This window comes from Accipiter gentilis, chromosome 4, assembly GCF_929443795.1.
Source record: "Accipiter gentilis chromosome 4, bAccGen1.1, whole genome shotgun sequence".
NCBI classification, from domain to species: domain Eukaryota; kingdom Metazoa; phylum Chordata; class Aves; order Accipitriformes; family Accipitridae; genus Astur; species Astur gentilis.
In genome coordinates this window covers 36,179,962-36,207,592 of record NC_064883.1, presented here as the reverse complement: position 1 = coordinate 36,207,592, position 27,631 = coordinate 36,179,962, and the positions used below count along the sequence as shown (strand labels likewise).

The 27,631-nt window shown below is 42.2% G+C and overlaps 1 protein-coding gene across 4 annotated transcripts in view; it reads right to left on the bottom strand.

The window, feature by feature from the left end:
* The window catches only part of DIP2C (disco interacting protein 2 homolog C), a 335,666-nt gene extending 308,799 nt beyond the window's left edge, over positions 1-26,867 (bottom strand). For all 4 annotated transcript variants that reach the window (XM_049798792.1, XM_049798793.1, XM_049798794.1 and 1 more), the window contains exon 1: positions 26,453-26,867. In XM_049798792.1, coding sequence (XP_049654749.1) covers positions 26,453-26,537 — 85 coding nt within the window. In that variant the 5' untranslated portion in view covers positions 26,538-26,867. The remainder of the gene's footprint in view (positions 1-26,452) is intronic.
* Between the last annotated feature and the right edge of the window lie 764 nt (positions 26,868-27,631).

Below are 27,631 nucleotides of genomic sequence, written 5' to 3'. Positions count from 1 at the left end.
CTTATTTTATAGTATCTGATGTAAATATTCAATCTCAAATCCTTGTTCCCGAGTCAACCATTTCTGAAGAACTTTCCAATACTCCACGAAAGATGGCAAATGAGTGCAGGTGTTCCAACTTCTCTATACCTAACTGCCCTCCATGGATGGGCCACTGCATGCTGCTACAGCAGCAGGCTTTCACAACAAGGGCAGTCAAGTGAAATCCACGACAAATGGTCTAGTATTGACGTCAGGACATCCTCGTACCTTCAGCAAACCTCTGTTCATGCTCAGAGGTGCAGTCATGCATCCAGGGTATCACTCTTCTGACTGGTCTCAGCCAGGTGACTCCAAAACCCTTAGAGACCTCTTATATTTGGTTTGCAGAGTCTACACTATATCCAAAATGTTCAAATCACATGAAGTTTCCAGGTTGTTTTTTGAGATGAAACTGATAAAACGGACATGTGTGCCGTTACAAATTTTAATAACGTGATTTTTTTTTGATAAACAAGCAGATTCACACTTTCCACAAGTCAATCATCTTTGACTAATAAAGATTTAAAGGGAACTCCAATGAATGCCAGCTAATCCCAAACCTTTAAGGATCGTTCCTTTAACACTTGTTGTTAAAACATGAGCAAGCAGATGCAGCAGGTATGGAAATTCTCACATGGGTGCTGGGAGTGCAGGCAGAATGCTCTTCCAAAGAATTCAAGAATATCTTTGATACTTTCTGCATCAAAACACTACCAGTTAGAAAACAGACATTTAATCCTGTGGCTGTCAGCAGAGCTAGGACACAGCTAAATTTACTCTCTGGATATGCCCTAAGCAGTAATCTGTATAGGAAGGGAAAATAGTAACATAGAAGGTAGAAGGTATATATAACACCATTAAGATTTTGAAGATGTACTGAAATAGGAAGGAGATTATATGAAATCATGTCACACCAGATCTTTATATAGTTAACCCAATGGAAGATAATGTTGCCCAGAACAAGTACGGAAAATATGAATGTTGGTAAGAATTTTTTTCCATCTACACTTCTGGCCTAATACTGTATGGCACTGTTTTCTACAACACAATGCACTATTTCATACACAAAAAGAAACACTGTCCATTGAAAATTAACATGTGGTAGGAACATTCCTCTGCAAGACATAAGTGATTTAACAATGAGATTTGGGATTATGCCATCTGACCGTATTGTTTCTATGGACTTTAAGGCAAATTAGCTAACCTGCATTTCCATACAATTTTTATTCCAGGTTGATATGCGCACATGGATGTGCTAAGAATTAATGAGAAACACTAAACAAAAATCAGGGTACACACTGTTTTTAAAGGTGCCACTGCTTCAAAGATACTTTATAATGCTGCATCATTTTTGTACACCTGGAATAAGTTTTTGCCAGTTCATGCAAATAGATGTGGCAAAAGGATATTCACAGATGTGGCACGATACCGCCAAAATGCATGAGAGGCAACCCCACCCATCGAGAGCTGGGAACATTAAAAGAATATTCAGGGATATACTTGTGGGCTGCTTAGTTTGTCACTCAACCAAAACTAAAACACACATGAATTCTTGGCAGAACGTGGTTAATTATTAACTTTATTTATCATTTTACAAAGCAAACTGTAACAATTCATAAAAACAAATATCCATAATATCCGAAACCACACATTAATAATAATAAAACCCCAAAACTGCAGATCACAGAATTATACTCCATTAGACGCATTGTTGCAGTAAGTGGCACCCATTTAGAAGACACAAGGGAGCCAAAAACAGTCTTCTATGTAGAGATCCAACATAAGCAAATGGAGCTAGATTAATACAGCAAATTCATATAAATCCAGGATAAGAATGGAAACCAGGCATGTTTTTCCATTGTTTTTTTTTTCTTTTGCTACAACAGAAAATATTCTGTTTGCTAAAACAGAAAAGATTTATGAATCTAAAACACAAACAAGTAAATAACAATACTGAACAACCTGTGCTGTTATCCATACTCCTCAAAACACCCTAGCCCCCAAGAAACACTGCCCTACAGCGAATGGAGTCCAACCTGTGTTTGATGTGACAGAAATGTTCTAATTAAGAAAAAGCATCAATACACGGGACGACTTCTCAATGTGCTTAAATACTGCCCTTCTTATGGGCTAACATAAGCTCATAATGGAGCATTTTCCGTCATGTCACAGTCAAGGAACAGAAGATACAGTGCGTGGTAATACTAATACCCTCTTTCACAGATCTCCCGACATATCTTGACTTCTGAGGCTGCCTTTGCCGGTTCCTTTTTAGGTCTTACTGAACATACAGCAAAAATCAAAATGCTAGACCCAGCGTAGTTTCAGATAGTACAAATTCTCCTTGCCATCAATAGCTGGGGTCCAGTTATTCTGAATCAAAGTGGCAGTCAACCTCACTTTTTTTAAGTTAAGATGGGACACAAACTAAGACAGAAGAATGTATCAGTGTTATGAGGCAAGAGAAGTATTTAAAATATCCACAAATATTAACATTATGACTTCTTAGAACATAAGTACTTATAAGACTACAATAAATAATTTCTCAAATCTGAAATTACAGCACCTTTCCATGACAGTTGTTACTGTCATTTACTGATAACTCTGGTTATGGTTATGTCATTTAAAACAGTTGTATGTTTTAGACTTTGTAAGACTTTACACCTTTAACCTACATTGTTAGTCACGTACCTGAGTCAATCCCTTCCCTCTGAGCATAAGTACACCCTCTTAGAGATAAGTATACAAGCAGTCTGATATCCAGGTGAGGTGCCTGAACAGAGGTCTCATAAAATAAATTAACACCCCACCCCCTAAACAAAAACAACCACAAAAAAAAAAGGGCAAAAAAAAACCCCAACACATAACAGAAACACCTGTATATTTGAAAGAATGTTTGTGCATCTCACTAGTAGAGAGGTACTTCAACAGCCTAGGGTGAAAGTATTATGCCTCAGTATCAAGACTGTCCCTATCTAGCACTGCACTTTAGTAACTTCCTAAATTACATTTTTGTGCTCTGCTTGCTCCCCTACTCAAGAAAAGCCTAAAGCAAAAGGGGTTTAGAGTTCAAAACACTGAGACACTATGACAGAACTTCTGTTGCCACTCTAGTAAATTAGAATGACAACTAGATGAGTGTAAAAACCAGGAAGAACAAATGCAGCATAAGAGTCTTTTCTTCAGATACACTGCATTTGTTTTTGAAATTAAGGCCAAAGATCTGTAGTTACAATTGCTACTTTTTTTCCGACTCCAAGCATGTATTCAGTTGCATATTGTCTCGTTATTTCATACTATAATAAACCCCACTTTGCCTTCTATTTTGCAAACAATATCGCAACAGTTGAATTGTCTTAAGCTTTTTGTGAATTTTTTTTTGAACGTGACAATTTCAAACTCCCCACAAGCATTTGGCTGGCTCTTGATTTTTACTATAAACTATCCTTGTGTTTTAATAATACATTCTAAATCCTAATCAAATTGAAAAATACATCAATAACATGCAAGAATATGGACTGAAGGGACTTATGTATTTTCAGAGATGTGACAAGGGGAGGAAATGGGAAATACAAATCAAGAAGAGGAGACAGAATTTTTTAATCAATACTTTTCCATACCCCATTCTTCCCCCCGCCCATATTCCCAAGCCTTTGGAAATACTCACACTAAATAAAAGTGTAAAATTGCTGTTTCCAAAAAAAGTACCCACTGAAGTAAAAAGCAGCTTGATCCAGCTTGCTTTTGGTTCTACAGTTTACATTGCTTAAAATTGATGTGATTTGGCTAAAATGGGTCATCTGTTTACTGTTCTAAAAAAGACATTCTGGATTAAAACTGAAAAGTTTTAACACTGTGATGCAATCTAAAGCAATAGTCCTGAAACTGCATGGTGGATCCAGTGATGACATCAGCTCATGGAAAAAAAAAAAGGGGGGGGGGGGGGAGGGATTTGACCAAAACACAGGATGTCAAAAGTTAGAAAAAGTATTTATTAGCATCTCTGATTAAAAGCAAATGCTTTCAATTCAGAAACTATTCTTCTGTCAGTTCTATTTTCTTCTTCCTGCTTCTCACTAATGACCTCTCCTCATAAGGAAGCCAAGCAGCCACCTTCATGCCAAGTCACCAACTACGGGCTCATAAACTCTGAATTGGCACCACACAGTATTCGGCAGAGCCTGCAGTAATCCTTTATGTGGTGTTCCCTCCTTTTCTTTCAACAAAAGGCGTGAATGCCAACACCCAAAACCTCCATAACACAAGGTAAGGTTATTTTATCACCATCTTACCCTTCTGTTAATAGATAATTCCTAGGAAATGTGAATGCTCTACTTGCTTACCCCTTGGGAAAGAAGCAAAACAAATGTGATGGCAAAAGCCCCACATGGGGCTGCTGTGGGACAGTATTAAGGCTGGCTTGCATTCTTCCGCTGACTTTCTTCTCTTTGGGAAGAGCATCAGTTTTGAGGCTGTTGCCATGTTACTTTCTTAAAAACAAAGGTTTTCATTCATGGCTGAGATATGTGGGAAATACAACTGGGCCAGGGCATGGGGTCAAGCATGGACCCACACTTCTGTTTGGTAGTTAGTGCTCTCACTGACACTGTTTTGGCCCATGACAGCCAGCACTGTCCAGGTAATGCCCAGACACAGTTCAGGGAATAGTATGTATCACAGACTGTTCACAGTAGGCAGTTTGGATATGACCATATGCTGCAAAAAGGTTTAGACACCTACATGTGAGCCAGGCTGGGCTGCTCAGTCACAGGACCAGAGAACCATCCCTGGCCCTGGATGGTTTTCCATGCTAGTATTGACAGATGAGGGCTTAGGGTTTCAGGTGCTACTTTAACAACACACACCAAAAAGAAAAAAAATGTCTATGTAGGAAAGACAACACATTGATTGAACTCTTATTTTACATATCAAACCTTAACCATGAGAAATTGTAGAGAAAGTGGTCTAAGGAATTACTTGGTCAGTTATATATTGCACTTAAACTCTTGCAAACCTGAGCTCTGGAACAGAAACTAAATGCCGTTTGGGTAAACTGTTGCCTCATTTTCGGATACTTATCTTTCAGAGCTGAATGATAAGGACATCTCATTTAAAAACAGACAACAGGGCGCTCTGAGATTCTACTTAAACTGGCTGCCTCCAGAGGTCTGGACTATCCTTCATCATCCTCTTCAGTATGCTCCAAACTCAGACGAGGTTTTTTTATTAACAGAAGAAAATCTAAAAGCTGTAAGAACACTAAATGTTTTTGAGCCATGAAAAAAGCTTATGACAAACTACCACGATTAACTCTGGAAAAATCAACCATAATTTTTTTCAGTATTACACCAGCATGAAAAATAACCCCCTAAATTATACTTAAACTAGAGACCATCTTTAAAATCCCTGAAGAACACAGTGGGAGAGTCAAGTAAGTCTCTTGGAACACCAACCTATACATTTCCAATCCTGCTGCATCTTTTTTTGGTAAAGTTAATTGCAGAGACATGCTCTCATTCTTGCTGGGATTCAGCTGCCACCATTTCCCTCTGAATGCAGCCACGAAAGCCACAGCAAACGTGGCAGAAGTGAATGTGTGCCACCAGGTCCTTCAATTCACAGTCCAGTATCTTAATCATGAAAAACGTGAATGTACATAACTAAGCAATGGTGTCGTTGGGTACCAAAACACATCCTCAGCTGCCTCAACTTTGCTCACAAGCAAAGGGACAGTGCAGACATCTGGGGGTAACACCACCCTGAGAGATTTCTACATGAACAGCAGAATATGTCTGTAGGAAAACTAAGCCTCAGTGCTGAAGAACAGATGCTTGTTGCTTCACTGCTAAAATGTTCCAACATTGTATTTTTCCTGTTGTCCACTGGACACTATTGCTGTTTTTCCTTCACTGTCTGTGCCAGATATAAAAAAGGGCAAGTAAGGGAGTAAGAACCATGTGTTTCCAAGACTGCAGTTCCTGCCTACTAAAAGAACATTTTCAAAAAGTTACAGCTATATCCAGAATATTATTTATCCAGCTCTGAAAGTGGGAGCATTTAGTCCAGTAAAATAAAGAATTTAATGGACCTTCAGGCTTATTTCTTCTTTAGGACTTCTGCAGTGTACAGTATTACAGTATTATAATCAAATATTGTTTAGATTATTAAAAAAATATGAATAAAATTATTCCAGATGTGAAAGTCTTCAAGGCTGAAGAACTCAATACCACATCAATACTGGAAAGATCATGGGGCTTAAAAATACTTGCAGAAGCAGGTTTTGTGTTCACTTCAGTACTGTTGGAACTAAACATGCTGGATACAGTGTAGTCTCCCAAAATGGCTGAGATGCCTCATAAAGTCTTGGTCTTCCTTGTACTGAATCCCTTACATCACCAGTTGAACTCTTTTAGGATTTTCGAGGTATCTTTTCTTTTTATGTGCCCTTGTGGATGCTTTCTTCTTCTAGCTCCAGTTCCATAATCCAACCCTAGACAGCACAGGCCTTAACAATGCAAGCCCTAAGCATGTGCCCACTTTTAACCATGTGTTTCAGTTCTAATTGGTTTCAACATGACTTAAGCAAGCCCATAAATAAAAACAGGGTGTCCCATGCAACTATGGTTGTACCTATATACTTCCATAAGCAAATAATATAATCCATAATTGCACAACTTCATACCACTATTCCGATATAAATTTCTTCTATGTGAATGTCATACTGCAATTTCCAGTCCAGTCACTTTTTCACAGGACAGTCCACAATAAAATGCCCCACAGCCTTTTATAATAGACTGTAAAGAAAGATGTAAGTACTTGCTCTTGGCTTTAAGTGGTAGCACAGTGCTCCCACAGTAGCAATTCCATTTCTTAAAGTATAAGGGAGTCCAACTTCAATATAGTAAGTTACATCAACCTCAGGTTTGTCAGTAATACATAACTTCATGTCCAAAGCTAATACTTTTTTAAGAAGCCATATGCAGTATTAGTTTCCTAAACACAAGAGCCTTTTCTAAGATCTGAGGATGAATCACCGCTGGAGAACTTCAAGCTGGAAACAAAATACAGTTTTTCCCCCAGCACAGGAAAGGATGGTCATCTAACAAGAACTATAGTTCATCCAAAGGATATAGGACCCAAGGTATTAATTACTGGGAGTACCTTTCGTCTATGTGTGATCAGCAGACATACAAATTTCTTCTGACCTGAAAGAAAAACTCAGACAAAACAGCAATCAACTTATGAATCCCTGAAGTATCACAGAAAAAAAAAAAAGAAAAAAAAAAAAAAAAAATCACTGCTCATGTCTTGAGCTACTGAAACGTCATTATTTATATGCTGGAGCACTTACTGACATGTTGGTTGGAGACATAACTTTAGGGGCACATGCTCATCCAGAAACATTTCAGGAGAACTGGTCCTGGACATCGGCATTAAGCTGCTGTCAGTGCAGCCACTGCTTCAGATGGTGAAACCACTGCAGCTTTACTGCCTATGCTAAGGCTCTGAGGAGGAAACACTGCCTCTGTCATTGACAGGGAGGTCTGAGCATGTACATTCAGCCACCACCTCAAGGACAGAGGAAGGGCTGTTGTTCAGAAGCAGCATTCACCTCTCCTACAGTTCAATTCTGCCTGATGCTGCTGAGAAGTCTTTGAGCCAGCTTTCGATTTCAAAGCTCTTTTGCTTCCATCCAAAGACTTTCTGTATGTCTGGGTCCCCGTCTGCCAAATTGATCTTCCCTCTCTCATTATTTTCCCAACCAATTATACAGGTCTGAATTTGCTCCAGTTTTAGATTTGGTTCAGTGGGAGCCAGAGCATTCTGTAATAAAATGCCCCTACAGAGATCACCAGATACTGCAATTGGAAAGGCACAGTGTGTTAAAATAAGCCTCAAGATATATACAATAGTTTTACTTTATTCACTGTGTATTTTGAGGTACTAAGGGTCATTATGGTTAATTGTTCCAAGCCAAAAGACATCACTGTAAATTCAGCAGTGTGTAATTCATTTCATGTGACCGAGCAGAAACATACACATCACAAAAACTAACTGGAGTAAAGATATTTGTTAAGTGCATTTAACAACAACAGTGTTAGTGACTCATTAGAAAGGGTGTGAGTCAGTATAAAAGGCAAAAACTCTACTGAGAAGTGATAAATAAAATAGGATTAAAATTATCTTCTTGTACCAGACAGTTGAGACGGAACATCAAGAAACCCCACATACCCTGGTGTGATCCAGAAGGCCTCCTAGTGACAGAGATCTGTCCCTTTTCCTTCTTGACCTCAGCTGTTATTTAAGGAATTGGGAGCATGGTGGGGAAGGGGCTTGTGCATCTGAGCCGCAACACTGAGAAAAAATCCATGACTCAAAACAGGGGTAACTTGCACATGCCTATCCCTAAGGGAGCTACTGCTTCCCACAACATTCCCTTAAGTGGGAAGATTTGTTCATTTGAGAAGTCAGTGTATGAGGTTTTTCCTTCCCCATCTTCTCTACATGTATATTCCTTTACTTCTTTAAATATGCCTACACACACACACTGCACGTAAAAATAATGATGCCTGTGTACTGATTTTTACAATTTAAAAAAGCTACTTCATTAAATACGACCAAAAATAAATCATTGCCTCGAGAGATGTTTCCACAGCTAAATTCTTTGGTTCTCTAATGCATCACATTTAGCCTTTAATGGAACACACAGTCCTTGCCCAAATGTTTTTATGCCTAAATTTTAGTTATTCCATCACAGTGACAGCATAACTTCTTACCCTCCTCACCCCACAGCAGTGGGTACACACAAGAATTTTGTATTAGGCTTTGCAGACCATTCCTTTTACTGCACAAACAATCAAAAGTTTCTTTCATTATTCAGATCTTATGAAACACAGTAACGGAGGACTAAACCACCATATATGCAGGATATTACAAGAGGACCAAGCTCCTCGCAGCCACTACGTTTTCATAAGGCTTAACAAAGAAAAGCAAACTCAGTGGGAAAACAGTGATCCTTCAGACCAAGTTCAGTAGATCCCAGGTACACAGAGGAAAACACCATGATGGATGGCAAAAGGAAGATGAAAATAAATATACAAAACAAGTCATAATCATATTCTGTGATCCTGAACAGAATCTTTTATTTCATGTCTTGATCACAGTAATACGCTATCAAATTCCTAAAACTGATACAATTTATGCCTTTGCCATACAATGTCAAAGGACAAATAAAGAGATACCTATCACTTGGCCTTCTCATTCTTTTCCAGAAAAGAAAAAAATCTTCTTACCCATCCCTCAACTGCCTCTTTTTCCTATAAAAGAATGGTTACGACATGTGCCTGAGCTGCAAACTCAGCCCTGGAAAACAGGAGACAGGCATTTTTGTCTTTGGCTGCTGATAACAGTAATTGCCCTATGAACCACTTTTGTTAAGGCAATTCTAGAAATAAAAGAATGGCTCCAGCCTTGCTCTTTCTTCCTTGCTTCTTGCCTCTTCCTGCCTTGCAGCAAGAGGTAAAGAGAACAGACTCAAAACGTTTTCCAGAAATAGGTGCCTAGATCTCCTTATATTTAGGAGGAAAGGCAATTGCTGTAATCCCTCATTTTCTCACTGTCACTCAAAGGCACCAAGTATATTGAATGCAAGCACCCGCCTTGGGCTTTTAAGGTGATTGCACTTGTATGGCTGCACACAGGGGGCCCCTCTCCAGGACACATGGCTTCTGAAAATTCATCGCAAGCATATCGAACATCACCTTCACCAAAACATTTATTATATTATATTCTTCTGCTGACATGTACCACCTCATGGAAATAAAAGTAGATTCTCTCCCTGTTATCTGGTTAGTCTGATTTTTAAAGCAGATTCTCAAATATCACAAGACTTCACACTTTCCTGCCCATCTGAGAACTGGGGTTACCACTGCAGCCTCCAGCGCAGAATGCTGACTTACTTGCATCAACCTGATTTCAGGTCTTGGAATCCAACATTGCCATCCTGACACGTGTAATCACTATCTTTACCCTGAAGGCAACTGAAGGCACTTCTTCAGACAGAATGTTGATGATACAATTCTGTTTCTGAGACTGTGGTACGGAAGCAAACTAAGTTTGAGGACCTCCAACCTCATACTGTAGAAATGAAGAACGTTATCACCCAAAATCTTTTAAATCTACAAATTCAATAAAGCACAGAGAAAGCATACAAAATGAGAACCAGATATGGGGAGTTCTGTTGTTCTTAATCTAATGACCTAACAATATTAAATATATAGTAGAGCATCATTTAGGAAAAAAAAAAAAATGCTTTTAAGATCCCTCACCTTTCACACAGTAATGTGAAAGAAAGACTGTTGATCCCTTGATTAACACTGACTCTCTTTTTTAAGCAAGCAATGAAGATGACAAAGATTTGGTTTTTCCATGCAGGAGACAGATATGCTCACTCCATGTGTGACAATTTGGTTTAAGTTAATCTGGCAATATCAATGAGACTGAAGGACATGCCTAAAATGCTTTGCTGAGTCGGGACCATACTCCACATAACTTTCTCTTGCAAAAGCTATGTCCAGCTGCTCACTGAATAGTCAGGAGACAATGCAGATATGGAAGTTCTTCCATATTTAAAAGCTGTGTTCATACCCCCAAAAAATACAGTCCAGCTTCCCTTTTTATAGAGAGGAAAAGAAAGCCTGGTGGCTGGGAAAGAATTAATAGCGTGAGGCCAAACATTCGGCTGAGGACCACAGCCACCAAACAGCTTTCATAAGAAGATTTTACTGTGGGTGGTTCTACAATGCCAAGGTATCTGGAGACTGCTTTCTAGCTTTGTCAGGAGGATTAATTATTGCATTACTGACATGAAACTTTGAAAAAATATTGATATTTAAGTGCATGGTTACAGCTGCATGCAACTCTCAAAACAGGTTTCAATAAAAATAATGAAAGATCTCATAAACACTCAAGATATTTTCGTATCTAAAATTGGTGTTAATAAGTAATAACTCTCAAAACGGGTTTCAATAAAAATAATAAAAGATCTCATAAACATTCAAGATATTTTTGTATCTAAAATTGGTGTTAATAAGTAATCGAACAAACTGATGTTCATAACCATTCAGTGCTGTTCATTTCCCTGCTCCTGACAGAACCAAAGGAATTACTCTTCCAGATACAAACAGGCATATACTTCTGTCAAAAACCCTAAGAATTGTTTAATTGACAGTCGTATACCTGAGTGATGATCATAATGACAGTATTAAAATCATCACAAGCAACCTTACCCACACTTGAATTCTAGATCATTTATGTAAGATGTAAATTTACTGCCGTTATCAAGTTTTGCATACAAAAAACAGTAACAATATTTTAAGTGAAACCATTTCAAAATCAAATACCTGTTTAATGCATTATGCTTCACCTCCCATGTTGCATATTTTTGTTGACTATCACTAATGTGCACATGGCATAATCGCAACGGAAATTTAAAAACTTGGTGTTACAGAAGATCTCTGCTGGGAAGCCACCGATAGCAGGTACGAACATACTGCAAGATAGGCTGAGCATGTCATTCCAAGAACCACAGACAGTGTGAAATCCAAGAGAATGTACTGGGAAGAGTAAAATTACTTATCAGTGAAAGGGTGGAAATTTAAGGATGTATCACAGAATGCTTGAGGCTGGAAGGAGCCTCTAGAGGACATCTTGACCAAGCCTCCTTCTCAAGCAGGGCCACCTAGAACAGGTTACCCAGAACAATGTCCAGACAGCTTTTCAGCATCTCCAAGGACAGAGTCCACAACCTCCCTGGACAACCTGTGCTAGTGTCGCACAGGAAAAAAAAAAAAAAAATATCTTATATTCAGACAGTGTAGTTATATAAAATATTCTATTCAGCAGCAAAACTGGATTAAGATGTTTCTATACACACATTCCTTGCCAATGCACCCATCATTTCCTTCCTCCATCCACACTGTTCAGATCCCTGTTCTCCGTAGGGTGCAGTTATTTATGAAGCTGCACTATGTAGCAGGTTGCTGAATGAATCCAACTTTAAAAAGCTACAAAAAAATTTCCTCAGGGGGAAACAACAAAAGAAACCTCCCACAAGATTTTGTTCCTCTTCTTGTTTTCTTCTTTCTTTTGGTTTTGTTTTTTTCTTTGTAAACCCAGGCATCACTGAAATCATGACCCACCTGCAAACAGTAGCATGGCAGCAGGGACACTGGAAAAGACTTTCAAAGCCAGCTTCATGCTGCATCGTGTAGCACCCTCAGTGTTGTTGCTGCCAAGTCGGGCTCCTGAGGAAGTTGTATTTTGTGGGTACTCAAATTAACACCAAAGTCTAAACTGAACATAACGCTTTCACTGAGCAGAGAAGAGGTGCAGGATATGGCAATCATACACCCCCAACTCTTCCCCTGAATATAGGCCATGCTGAAAACACATGTAAGTAACATGACTCTGCCTCAGCTGGCGCTGAACGCAACAGAGCTAGGAAGTTAACATACTAAGCCAAGAAGGCGGCCCTCTATTTGTTTTCCATATACAAGCGTGAAAGAAGACACACTTCAGTATTTCAGGGATGTTTTACAGCCATACTGCATGCTGCACATTGTGCTAAATGACAGTGCCAGGGAGGGGCAGGGTGGGAGCAGGAATCTTTATATAGAACTGAGAGCAGTAATTCAGCCACTGACAGTCACATGAATACAGCCCTGCTGAACACAAACAGTATCTTTCTCTGGTATTAGGCTATTAGGCAGATAAGGCTTCACTTTGGATTTAAAAGACTTAAACTGACAAACGATCTTGTTTTTCTTCACTCTGCTAACTGTGGCACAGGGCAGGAGGAATCTCAGCACTTTCCACTGCTTATGTAACAGGTGTACTCATAAATATGCAAAGATGATTTGAAGATACAGTTTCTAATCCATGCTTTATGCCTGAACAATTTAAATGGCTTTCATCATGTAGACAGCATTGCTGGCTCTTTGCAAGTAGTTCCTTCATAATTTCAGGCTCTGTAAGCTGTATTTTTGCTTAGTGTGGGTTTCACATGAATTTAAAAAAAACCCACAAAAACAAACCCACACTGAATGGGAGTATTATTAAGAGAAATGCATTTTTAGATGGAAAATAAATGTCATTACTTATCTCCAGATCAGATTTCAAAAAATGTAAGATGCACGTTTCTCCATAAATGCCTCACACTGCATGGAGAAAATCCTAATCTAGCTCTAAGCAAACATGATAAAGTAGAAGTAAACAGCAATAACCAAAAAAAGCAGACATCAAGCATGATTAGCAGAACACATATACCTCAGCTAGTGTCTCTACAGTCTTTGAGTTTCAGTAGTTAACAAGTCTGTTACTCCAAGACAAGAATTTGTTTTACGTCAACTTATAAGATTTCAATTTTCAGCACATTGATCCTGACATGTCTCGCGAGCACGCTTTCACATGTGAAAAAAAAGAAGCTATTGCAAAAGGAGGCATTACATTAATTATCTACATCATGATCCTGCACACAAGTCTGCTGTTTAAGAGGACTAGTGGAAAGACAGATGACCAAGGAATGGAAATACATGGCACAGGGTGGCAGACTGACCCTGACCTGCCATACCAGGGCCAGGTGCCTTTGGAGACAAGTGCCAAAGGTCAGAGTTTACAATGAAATAACAGGGAAAAAACAGAGCAAGAGAGGTGAGGAGTAACAAAAATGAGAGCAAAAGGAACGTATGCTGGCTTTCTCTTTCTGTCACGTAAGAAGAGGTGATACCGACCATGTGTTACCTTTCACACACAAAGGACCAGAAATGCTACAGAGCTTTTGTGATCACTCTTACTTCCAGCAAATTGGTAACAACTTCTCTAAATATGGACTAGTTTCCCAGTCCTGAATGGGGTCCCTATCTTTCCACTGGGAGTACATCCTGGCCTGTTCTTCCATATATGTGAATGCTCTGTCTGAAATGCAAAACTTCTCTTAGTACCAGCAATGACTAGACACAAAGAGAAGAGGAGAAGAAAAAGTATCTGTTTCTTTCTACCATACACCCTGGCAGAGATCCTTAAATATCACAGATTGTTTCTGACTATTCACAGACATAGCTTTAAGTGGAAGTACACCCAGTAGTGCAGTCCTGATGCCAACATAGTTTTTGCCATTTATTTTTAGGTGAACTGGACTTCATTCTGAGTGAAAAAATAAATACAAGAATATATTTTGGCAAAACTCACCCTCCCTCCTTATTCAAGCCCCTGAAAACGAAGCTTTGGCTTTTACGTTGAGAGTACTCCCATACTTCTGTTTTGGGGAGACTTTATTTACCCCCTTGACTGTAATTCCTATTGTAATTTTGCTGTAATTCCTACTGTACACCCATAGGTGCCCAGCTCCGGGAGGTGTGACTGCTTTTTTTTCCTTGCTGGGCCCAGGGGTGGAATGCAGATCCCGATGAGGTAGGTGACGCAGTCCACGACAACAGTCATACAGTATTTTCAAAAGAAGCCTGGAGAAAAACAGATGCTACAGTATTTCAGAACGATATGGTTACTTAGATGCTTTATTCTCTCTCTTAACCCTGACATACCCATGTAAGCAATTTTTCATGAAGCAGCATAAATAACATGTTCTATTATTACTTAAATAAGACATTTAGGTAGCATTTATCAGCTACCATTTTCAAACTATTACTGTCCACAAGGCCCCCACTAGCAAAACAACTTGTATCTACAGAGAAGTCAGGGGAGTCTTCTTTGGGTGTCTGAGTTAGAGCAGATTTATGACAGAAGCAAAAAGACTGTGTAAAATTTAGATCATGAAGTTGTTCATGTTAAAAAAGCCAACTCTGAAAAAGAGTTGGCTTCTTTCTTCCCAATTTCAGTCTAACATAATCCCAGATACTAAATTTGCCTCAGCCCTAAAAAAGTACAGAGGAGCAAGTTGGCAGATGAGGCCTGGAGTTATTTCTAGTATATCCTGAAGCAGAATGGCTCATAAAGGAAGTTAGATCTGAAACTACATTTATTATTTACCAAAAGTAACCAATTACAATCATTAACAGCCAAAGTGCACCTGTAGCAACATACATATGCTATTTGTATAATAGACCTAACACTGCAGGTGATATTTTCCTATCAAAATACACAGAAAAGCATTTTGCAGGTCAGCCAACGCCAGACCACCACCTAGGAATGACAAACAGCATTATACAACAAGAGAACTTCAGATTGAAAATCCTTAAGCTTCAGAGGTGCTGTGGTCTTTGCATGACCTTCGGGACAGAGAAGAACCCAGCGTATTTTTTGAATAGTACAAAGAGCTGGTGCATGAACCAGCCTAGATTCCTCCTAGAAGAACAGAGAAACTGGCACTGACAAGAAAGAGCCCAGGCTTCCTATACTTGTTGTTCTAAAAGTATACTATGGAGGGAGAACTCTTAAGGACTAGGTTACCAGAAGATACCACATGTGTCTAAAAGGTCCAGCAGTCAAAGATGAAATTTAACTTCACTGTGCCTATTTCTGGCTCAAGGCATCACACACACTGCTTCTTCACTTTCCCACAAGGTGACCCCAGTCACCTCACTTGGCTGCACAGCATCCTTTGTGGAACAAAAACCAGATAGGAGGCTGACCTTCAAAGCTAAAGAAGAAATACTGGACTTGCCAGGAGCCCTCATCTTCCTCAGAAGTACCATCAGCAGACAATACCGGCCGAGGCATGACTGTGCTCAAGAAGAAAAACAGTGTCTGGGCTAAGCAAAAGGAAGTATCTTACTTCTCCCACTGCAGACAAAGGAATATGTTCTCTCTACATTTTACTGTTCATTCCAGAAGTGGTTGCCTCTGGAGGTCAAAGATACCAGCTTTGTGAAACTCCCAATAAACAAAACAGTTTTCACGGACCTTCTGACGGCATCACAAAGTCACAGAGACATTTTCACTGCTCCTATACCCTTCACCTATCACCACAGTGCAGCGAGCAAACCCAAGTTACCATGACTGGCCAGTGAGGCAAGAGCAAAGACATCAGAGCAAAGAGCAGCCATCCTGATGAAACCTTCCCATGAGAACTGGGTTCACCTTCGAAGTAGAAATGGGCTTCTCATTAGCTGCAACTTAGTATGCTGGAAATGCACGGATTCAAGGCTTATTAAAATCACATATGGAATTCCAAATAATAATAAAAAATTCAAGAAATACTAAAGGGGAATGGAAGAAACAACATTCGCAGATCTATTAACTAAAAGTGTACACCATGATATATATCTACTGTATGAACGTTAAAAGGAAATACACAACTAAAGCAGGAAAATAATACACTAACTGTCTTACTGCAACTCATTTCATTGTTGAGTACAGACCTCACCTCCCTGAAGTATCGGGGAATAGCATGCAGGAAGGATTAATCTTCCTTCAGAGGAAGTGAGTGCTTTCTTATTCTTTATCCAAATGATTAAAAAGGACACTATCTTTATGTAAAAGCCAATGATCAAGCTACATATAACAAATTTTAAGGGAGCTTTTAAAAATGTTATTGTTCTGCCACTTCATGCTTATACAGAAGTCCCCTGAGCTACACGTAAATATACAGTATTTAAGCAAGTATTATCAAGAGCGGCTGCACTTGATATCCTCTCAAAACTGTAATGTATGCACATCCTTACAGTGTTCAATATTGGTTTAAAACAAATTACTACTGCAAGTAAATGTCAAGTCATCACTAGTAAACTACTGAAAACATACTAAATCTGAAATTCTCAACTGTTGCAGTGTTTTTTGAAGTTACCAGAAAATATATATCATAACACTGGACTAAAACATTTATAAAATGCCACTACAAAAGTACTTATTGCACTTAAACTGGCATATTTCCAGTCAAGGGTGGATTCAGTGGCTTACATTAACTATCTACATACACGAACTTCTTACATTCGGTATTCCTTAGAAAGGAGACTTCTGTTAAGTCTACCAGTGGGTAGGTTTTTTTAGAAAGCTGTTGAGCCTTCTTTTCTATGCAAGTGTTTCAGTGTATATCTAGCCTTATTAGTATTTTCTGTCTTATCTCCAATATGAATTTGTCTAACCTCCCTTCCTAGGAGTTGGATTTTCTCATGTTTTTGACTGCTAACGTTGCACTAATATCGCACTATGATAGAGAAAGTATTCCTCCTCCCCCACACAAGGTTTGTCAAATAATCAAAATAAACTCCGCTTCTTTCTCCTGGTTAACAATGTTTATTAGGACTGCTTTAATCCCCAACGTCCATGTCTCAACTCTTGGTCACCCTTCAAGATCTCTTCTGAACTGTTTAGTCAAATTCTCCCAAGCCTGTGGTATGGATACTCGTAGGACTAAGGTCAGAGTTTGTGAGAGATGCAGATAAAACCTTGTGACTGGAATGTGTCAAATGCTTTAGTAGCGTAAAATTCATAAACGTAAAATGCAAGACTTTTTTCATCATCATCATAAAAAAAAAAAAAATATCATTAAATTTAATTCCTGATAGTCTCATTGTTGCTCAACACAACAAACCAACCTTCTCCATTACAACATGCAGCTGATAAAAAGTAGAGCCGATTAAAAGTAGAGCCATTTAAAAGTATCGCCAATCTGTTATTTTTCCCTCTCAGAAGTAAAAATCGCTCCACAGTCCAACAGTATTTTTTTCAATTTTTTTCCTGAAAAAAGTTAACCCCTCACTTCACAACACTTAGAAAAACTTACACCATCTTCTAAACAATGTATTCACCTTTTTTAGGCTAAAAAATTTGGCAAATGAAACTGGATTCTTCCAGTGAATTCAGCAGAGGGGTTTGCCATTGTCATCATTCAGGAAAGAAAAGGGTTGTTTCTGCATTTTGCTGTTTCACTAGATAACTGTTGTTTGTTCATCCTCAGGCATCTGTCAAAGAAGTCTAGCATTTGAAACACAATTTCCATTTTAAGATTCTTTCTCAAAGTTGAACTGTTCGCATGTCACCACCATGCCATCGTTTTATTTTTTCAGGCATTTACCAAAAATATTATCCTGTTATTTGAAATACATCTCTTTCAACAAGGATAGGAGAGGCGTGGCATGTAAAATTCTAGATTTTGCTCATTCTCCTTGCAATTATAACAATGAAATATATCAGTCAATATGACTAAGGGTATCCCCTCAAATGAAAAAAAAAAAGATTAAGTTTCATTATTTTCTATGACCTCAAGGCATGTAGCTCTATGAGGCTGTAGTTATACAGTATATGGATTTCAGAAAGAAACTTTATGTACAATTTCAGAACTGTTCCATAATGAGATACTAGAACCCCAATGACCAATTGGTCTATTTTCTCATTAAATGGTAATAGATCCAACAGCCCTCTAATCATCCTGCTAATACTGCATAGCTCCATCTGGAGGGGCCACACAGAGTGGATAGTCCCGGCCTGCTTTCTGTGAAGAGATTGTTGCTAGGGTCTCTTTATTTTGCGAGGCTGTTTATGGACACATGGACATCCACACACTAGGAAAAAGAGTGTCAGCGCACTTCGTTTGGGTCTCTAAGCCAACCAAAAGTCTCGGAACTTTTGCTAGTCTAGGCAGACTTTCAACCACCAGCCCACCAGCGAAAAAGCAGGCTCCATTACTTACAGTTCAGTATTTGTCACAGAGTTTGTTAAGAAACATTTTCCTGGCTTCTGAACAGCTCCTACCAGACCAGACTTACAAGATCTTTTTTTTGATATTTTAATCTTACATACAGATCAAGCCAAGATTCAAATGAAGAAATTGCAGATGTCATGGTTAGCATGGAGGTATGGTTTCTGGATCAAGAGACAAATAGGACCAAACACAGATCCTAACATCCATTTTTACTTCCATATAAGCAGACAACGTTTGAAGAATCCCTCCTTCCCCTCAATGGCCACCATTCTGCAGACCCAGCCATACACGTAAAAGCAAACACCACCTCAAACAGCCTATAAATGGTTCAGTGCAGTCTTTGGAAATCAAATAGCCCCTTCAAAAAGCCATAGGAAACACCTTCCCTTGCAAGTTATCAAGATACTTTGTAAGAATTCTTTCTTTCTCTAGTCATGTACCCATTTAACAGGATACTCTTAAAAACAGGTCATTGAGACCAAACATCATATACTTTTCAATGTTAACTTCTGCTGTAAAATACGCAACAATTATCCACACCCCGGCACCCAATGCTGCTCTAAGCACTGCAGGTTATGCCTATCAAACTGCCAAGAACCAGCAATCAACTCTGTTCTCAGAGAAGGGACTACAAGAAGCACCATGACATGCCTTCATTCATCCCCCGAGAGCCATGCACAGGCTGCTCTGGTAGGACTCCACGAGGCTTTAGGGCAGAAGCTCCCTCTTCTTCAGCCAGAGGCTCCAGCCAAAGCCGTGGCCATGGCCTTCCCAGCATGTGTCTCAAGCTGAATTGCTTTGAACATTCCTACTCCTATATTTGATTTTTTTATTGCAGAAGATCATGATGTCCCCAATATGTTTTATACATCTTTTAAAGTTATACTTAATCCTAGCAATAAATAATACTGGCTAGCAATTAGAAGCCCTAGCTAACATTACTACAAAAAAACTTGATTGATTTATATAGGCCTAAAATGAGCAATTCCCTGATGCATTCCACCACGGGGAGTTAAATGAAACCAGTTCCAGTTTTTTAGTGTATGTTTACCCTAGTAATACAAGGAAGATCAGAAATAACCCTGCAGAGAGCAATCATGCTTTGGAAATGCCCCCCACACTACCACAGTCAAGGAGAGAATCAGGGGCCATTATTAATGATCAGGAAAGGCTCTTAACAAGCCAGGAAAAGACTGCTGCATCCATACCCCGCGGCTGGGGCTACCGACTGCAAGGAGGTTCTCAAGAAGAAAGGGAGAAAAAAGGAGGCGGGGGAGGAGAGAACGCAGAATGGGATCATCAGGAGTTTGGCAAAAATGAAGCTCACCCACCGGGAAGGTAGGGGAATATACATGCATAATTTTACACGGATTAAGAGTTTGTGTCAAATCTGTGATGTGCTGTGGTGAATTCTTATACTGCAGTGAGTCATCTTGTCTGACAGTTGCTGGGGAATTAAAGCAGTTATTTTTAAAAAATTATATGTCCTGCTTGACGCGTTATACAAATAGCCTCTTAAAAAATTAAAATGCAGTCAATGCATTTTTAAGTATAGAAGAGCTATGGTACATTTAGGATTCACTGTACCACACCACAAACATCCATTCTGAGCTATGAAAACCTAAAGGAGTCTATTGATGTCCCTTCAGAGAAACATTGATCTTTCTGCTGCTCCCAATCCAAATCCTCCATCAAAAATTAGTTTATTATATCTGTCTTTTATACAGCATGAAAATATTTTTCCCTGAGAAAAATTAAACACAAAGGGAAGAGGTGTGCTAAATCTGAACTCCTTCGATACCAAAGGATATTTGGTTTGCTAGAATAAAGACTATTCAAATCAAAATGACAGCATTCCCCTTACAATGGAGTAACAAAGGCAGGTCAATACCCTTCTAGAGAAAAGCAGCACGTTGACTCACAACCATAGGTATACATCGCACTGTTGGTTTGGCAAGGGGAAGCAGTGCTGGCTTCTGCTCCCTACACTGTGCAGCAGAATCACGCAGACATACCCTGAAGCTGCAAAGGGCAACTCCTTACAATGCATGTTCTCGTTATAAATACGTTGCTTACTGCCTGTTTTGCCTATAAAACTGACACCCCATTGGCAATTTTCACACATCCCTGGGAAAAGTTTTTCGAGTATGTCTGTTGTGTAATACAGTAAAGATCATCTGAATGATCTATTAAGTGTAACCCTTGGGCATCAATGCTGCTGAACATCAGCTGGCAATAAAGGTATATTTACAGCATGCCTTCGGGACAGCTGTTCTGGGAACATCCTGGAGATTTGCATAGTCTATTTTACAAGGCATTACAATGTACTTCTACTGAATAAGTGACAGAGAATCCTTTCAACACAACACCACACATTAAAAGCCCTTCAGTCCAAATAGCACAGTAAAGTGAAGTACGTAGATAATTAAAACAAAAAAAAAAAACAACTTCAAATTCCAGTGCCTTAAAATGCAAATGGTTATTAACTCATGAGTGAATTTAACCTGTTTTTAAAATAATCAAGTTACAGTCCCTCTCCAACTTGAGCACCTTCCAAGAAACAGAACAGCTGATGAGAGGAGCTTCATCTTACAAAGAAAGAAAGAAAAGGTTTTGTTGCCAGAGCTCTTGATTTTATCATAATTCCCATGGTAGTTGTTATCTTTTCTTAAAGCTTTAGATCTTGCACGTAACTTACATGAAAATTTCAGCTTTATGTATTTTGAGAAATTAGTCCTCTCTTTGCCAGAAAAAGAACTGAAAACATAAGCCAACTGCACCCAACAGCTCAAAAAAACAACAAGAAGCAAATGTGAGTATTGAATTTCTTAGTTCATTTCTCACCTAAATTCAGAAAGTATTAACACTTTGTCATTGTGCAGGTGATACCCACTTGCTAAGCAGAGCACTATCTCTCAAGGAGTGAATTAAAAGGATGATTTGTGTCCCAAATCACAGAGGTGTGCTAGTTATTGAAATTTTCACACTTTGAAACCTCTCCACAGGTGAAGAGTCAGCTGGCAAATGTTATGGAGAAATGATAACTAGAAAAGCTAACTACAGTTCTCTGGCCCCAACTCAGTGACTACATGCAGGCAATAAAAGACAGAACTTATACCCAATAAAATAATAAACCTGGCCAGACAATGACCCAATCAACCCAAATAATATTACCAAATATAATCGAGCCAGTTGATACAATAAAAGCTGAAGACTAAATTAATTAGCTGAGTGCACATCCAGTGCCTTTGGAAATAAGTAAACACTCACTAAAGATCTACTGACACTTTCTTGAAAGTGCTCTTTGGAGAAAAGTTCAGACTTTCAAAAAAAGAAAAAAAAACCTGCTATGCCTCATATGTTTAAAATGGAAGAGGACTGGAAGTATAGTATGGAATATAGGGAGAATAGTTTCTGAACAGGATGGTTTTCACATTTTCCATGTGGCGTCTGTGGTTCTTTAAGGGTTTCTGCTATGTTATCTGACACTTGGATAAAATACTGGAAGAACTGTTGAGCATCTTTTCCCAATTAATTTTGGTTCAGGAAGTAATTGGAAGAGCAATATAACCTTGTATATCCTTAAATTGAGGGGAAAATGAGAAAACTATTTGGGGGGCTGCTTTTTTTTGTTGTTTTAAATTTTTAAGTGTTTTTAAGAATGGAGGGGTTGTAGAATTACTTTTTTTTTTTAATAAGACAGCACATTTCAGGACTCTTGGTTTTATTAAATCAGTTCTTCAGTTAACAACCCCCAAGCTATTCTAAAAAACAAGATGATTCATCTATTTCCACCCAGTACAATTTTATACATCGTTAGAAGACTAAAGCCTCGTAAAATTCTAAGCAGCCCTAAAGAACAACTACTGCAGAGTGACACATTGATTGCATCAGCCTAGGAGGGCTATAGTTTTGGGCAAAGCAAGCTTTAGTACACTCAGTGGAAACTACTAGAGTGTCAAAGAACACGTATGTAACATGCCAGCATCAGGCACATTCACTCAAACACAGCAAAACAAATGTTTTCAGAGTATCTGATGGGATAAGGATGATTCCACAACATCTAGTATTCATAAAATTTAAACTGCTGCTGCACTCCTATGTTTTGAGAAACCCAGAAGCAATTTCCCCCTCCCAAAATGAAGTGAAAACACCGTCAAGAAGTGTGCTATTGATGCCTTAAGCTGAACGTAACGTTACATGCCCATACATCAACCTGAAAGTCATTCTCAGCTCTCATCAGAGTGCTAGGCTACCTCCATCACTCGCTCCTTGCGTGGGGCAGGCTACCTGCACGCAGGACACTGGTAAGCATTTCTGATTCTAACTGATCTTCACCTTCTAAATCATAATAATGAAAGTAACAAAAACTAAAATGGTTATTCTAATTAGCACCCATAGTACCTTTTAAATAGTTATGTTTAAAACAAAAAAGCCCATTCAGACCACAACAAAGGGGAGGTAGAGGGCATGTGGCTTGCCCACAATAACCAACGGGTTAGAGACGATCTTAGCAGAATACCAAGTAAACAGCTTCCTGACAAACTGCTCCTCCCTCTCAACCAACAAGCAGTGCAGAACTGCCTAAACGCTCACAAAAAAAAGGCACTTTGCCCTACCATCTAAAAAGCACATGCTACCTGCCCGGCAGCAGCCCCTGCCTGAGGCTCCCCTGCCTGCATCCCTGCCCCAAGTGAGGCCATGCCTAGTGCACAGCTGAAGAAGGAACTCAGAATTCAGCTACGAGGAGGGGGGAAAACACCACGGCGAAATTTAAATGTATGATGACTACCAGTGAAGACTGTAATTACAACATCTGCACAGTGCCGGCTGTGCTAGTGACACAGTAACTAGCGGTCTGGTCACACGGACACCAGCTATTTTATGTTAGGTTTTGAAATGCATTGTGTGGGTAGGACCCGCGCTATCGCACAAGACACTTCCAAGAGCTAGGAAGGAGACAGGTTTAGCTCACTCCCAAGAAACAATCTGGCAATAATCCTGCCAGTGCTCCTCTCTTTTCCACAAAGCAGCAGCTTGCTTTCAGAAGGCGTTCCTAAAGCTGCACTGTCCACAACAGGTTTTGGCTCCAGAGAACCGGGTTGCTTGGGTACGAGCCGCAGCTGTGAGACCCACAGCATTCAGCGGCACCAGAACTGAAAAACTCATGCTCACAAACAATACAGCAAACGGATTCAGGCGTCCAGCATTTGAAAAATATTTTCCTAGCAAGTCTGACTCAGGAAAGCACTTCAAAAAGGGGCACAATTCACGTCAGTCACTCAGCTCCCAATGTTATCAATGAAACCCAAACATGTGTTTAAGCATGCAGTTGCCCGTCTACTGCCTTCAACAGTTTCCTGCTTCACGAAGGCAGCAGAGACACCCTAACACACACGTGTTAAAACCTCCGTCTTGTGAACTTTTATGTATATGAGTGCGTATCTCAGTGAATGTACCCCGCTGAAGCCAGTAGACTGGCTCGTTACTGTCAAGTTAAGCACACAACGCAAGGTGCTGCACGTTCAGGGCATAAAGATGTACAAAGTCGCCTTGAAAACCATTTAACTCTGAGTTAGCATGGCCAGAGTACGACCAGTCTTCTACAGCACAAAACTGTACAAATTACTGATCCCACTATCTGTAGGGATTAGTTTTGGGAACAGGCCAGGACTCGCAACACGGGTGCTTTAAGCAGTGAATGATTTCATTTTCTCAGGCACTGAGCACTGTCACGTACTTGAAGAGCACATCAAGAGCAGCTTGGGGGAAGGCACTGAAACCGGGACGCTGACCCTTTCTCCACCCACCTCCCAATTCTAACTGACCTTCTTTTAGGCTGCCACAGTCAGAAAACACAAGCTATCCCGTCTGCTGGGTGTAACATCAGTGGCACAGAAGGAAAGATTCTGCAAGTGGTCTAAATTCATTCCAGCTCTAGCTGCAGGGAAGCTACAGCAGTGCAGAATACAGATGTCCAATTGCAAACCACGTCCCACTTCCTCAGAGCCTTCTTGGATTATGCTTACAGCAACAGAAACTGCACCGTAAAACTGTATTACAACTTCAGTACACTGAATTAGCATATTTCTTATTGAAGGTCTATGCCAGTTTGATTTTGGTCTTCTGCAAGCATTTACTAACAGCTGTTTTAATTAGTATCTCATTGGTGTGTAGACAAAGATGTGATACACACCAAGAAGCATTTTCTGCATGAAGCGAGAACATTACGTATACCGTGATATAAACAGTCCTTCCTCCCACCGTCACTACCACAGATAAGGGCCAATCCACGGGCAGTGCATCACAGAAAGGCAATATTGTATATAATTCCTCTTATTTCAGGTTTTCAGGGCACCCTCGGGGAGGGGGAGGCACAGAAATGAGAGCCACAAGCAATCCCAGCAGCTCATTCTCCTCTTCACCCTCAAAGCATTAAAAGGAAAATACAATGTCAACATCAGCTCCTCCCTGCTGATGAAACTGGCTCGAGCGCATTTTACTTTCTGGCTTGGAGCCCTTACAAACCGTTACAAAAAGACAGAAAGACAGACAGACAGCTCAATATATCGACGACTTCCAATAACCAATTTGGGCCATGCTGGGTCATTTGCTTCTGCTAGCGCTGTAGCCTCTCGGTGGTGAATGAACCCTGATATTTGGGGTTTTCCATTAAAAAAAAGGGGGGCAGCTAATAGCAGTTTTTCATTTCAGGAAAGAGCCAACCCTAGCATCAGTGTATGTGTATAAATACTCCCCACTCTCTTCCTCTGGGAGGAACAGATTACATCTGATACACTAAAATCGCCTCCAAGACTGATGGCACTCTGGGCGCTCAATCCCCATCAGCGAGGGATCCTGACAGGCACTAATCGCCGCCTGCCTCTCCTTCCTTAGCCGGAGCTGACTGACACACATGGAAACGGGGAGCTGGAGCCAGGCGGAGGAGAGAAGGGCGGGCTGGGGCTCCGGCTCATCCTCCCAGCCACGGCAACGGCAATATGCGGGCTGCATGACAGCCTTCCCAACCCGGGAACCGGCGGAGCATCAAGATCAACCACGCCGAGAAAATCACCACAAGATTTCAATTATACGTATAAAAAAAAATTAAAAAATCCCGCAATCACAAAAAAAAAAACCCAAAAATCGTTTCCTCTAAGCGACCTAACTCGTATTGTCCAAAACGACCTCATCGTGGGGTATTTTGTTGCAACCGACACACACACGCATTTGCGCGGACTCCGTGGCGAGCCCCTCGATACGGTCAGAGGGGCGGCTGTGCACGCAGGTACACGGCAGATTTCCGTGAAGCTGCATTTTCGTGGCAGGGCAGGAACCCCCTCCGAGCCAGCCGTACGCATTTTTCCACCTCCCGCACCACAGCCTGCGAGGCTCGGGGCGGCCGGCCCTGCTGCCAGAGCCCCTCTCCCGCCCCCGCCAGCGCCGCGGCGGAGAGCGGGCGGAGGGGGGAATTCACAGGTAGAACAAAAACACCCGCGCCGGTATCCTCCGCCAGCCCGCCGGCGGGAGCGGGGGGGGGGGGGGGGGGAGGTCCGCCAGGAGAGCCGGCGGGGGCCGAGGCGAGCCCCGCGGCAGCCCGGCGGACAGCAGGGCCGCAGGGCGGAGTGTGCGTGGAGGGGAAAGGGGGGTGGGAGGGGGTAGGGAGCGGGCCGGGGGCTGCCGCGCCGCTCCGCTGCCGCGCGCCCGCGCCAACCGCCGCCCGCCCCAACCGCCGCCCGCGCGAGGGCCGGGCCCGCCCCGCCGCCCCTTTACCTTCGGAGAGCTCCAGCTCCAGCTCGGCCAGCCGGGCCCTCACCTCCAGGGGCAGGGACACGCTCTCCAGGCTGCGGTCCGCCATGCTCGCGCGGCAGGGGGACGGGCTCTCCCCTCCTCTGGCTGCCCCGCTCTCCCCCCTTTGTCCGCGGCTGAACGGGGAGAGGGAAGGCGGCGGGGCCGCGGCGGCTGGCTGAGTCCTCCCCGCGGTCTCAGCCGGGCATGCAGCGGGGGGGAGGCGGGCGGGCGGGCGGTCCGCGCGGGGGGACGGGGCGCGGAGGGAGGGAATGCGGAGGTTTCTCCTCTCCTCTCCTCCCCTCTCCTCCTCCTCCTCCTTCGCCGCCTTCTTCAGCGGGGCCCCGCCATGGCTATGGCTGCTGCTGCTGCTGCTCCCGCCGCCGCCGCCGCCCGCCCGCGATCGCTCCGCATCGGCTCCCCGCCGCGCCCGGCCCGGCCCACCCCCCACCCCCCGCCGCCCGGCACCGCGGCGGCGGCGACTCCCGCCCCGCCTCGCCTCGCCTCGCCTCGCCCCGGCCCCGGCCCCGGCCCCGGCCCCGGCCCCGGCCCCGGCCCGCTCCTCCCTGCCCGGCTCGGGCTGGCGGCGGCGCCTGGCGCTGCGGTGCCGCTGCCGCGACTGCTGCTGGCCAGGCACAGCGCCGCTGTCACATCCACGTGACCGCGCCGCCCCGCGCTCCCGCCGCCGGCCCCCAGGGGGCGCCCCAGCGCCGGCGGCGCTCCGCGGGACCGCTCCGCGGCCGCGCAGCGGGACCGCCCCGCCCCGCCCCGCCCCGCCCCGCCCGCCGTCCGGCGCCCTGAGGCGGCGTTGCCCCGGGATGGCGCCCCGGGCCGTGACCACCCGCGGGGGGCGCCCCGGGCTTCCCCGGCCCCCCGCTCCGGGCTCCGGAACGCCCTCCCTCCTCCCAGCCATTCGCACGTGTACGGTGGCTTGAGGGCGAGGCGGGTGCCTTGCCGCGTATTCGTCCCAAGAGCCCCACCTGGAAGTAGGTCTTCAGGTCCCCGTTGTACCGAGGAAGCGCGGGAGGGAGCGAGGTGCTCGAGGCGGGCCGGAATTGGACACCAGAAAGCCAAACTGCGGCCCTGGGCCCCGCTCGCCTTCCCCACCTGCTGAACTGCCAGCGTACCCCTCTTTTCACCTGTATTCCCTGCGTTCCGCCAACT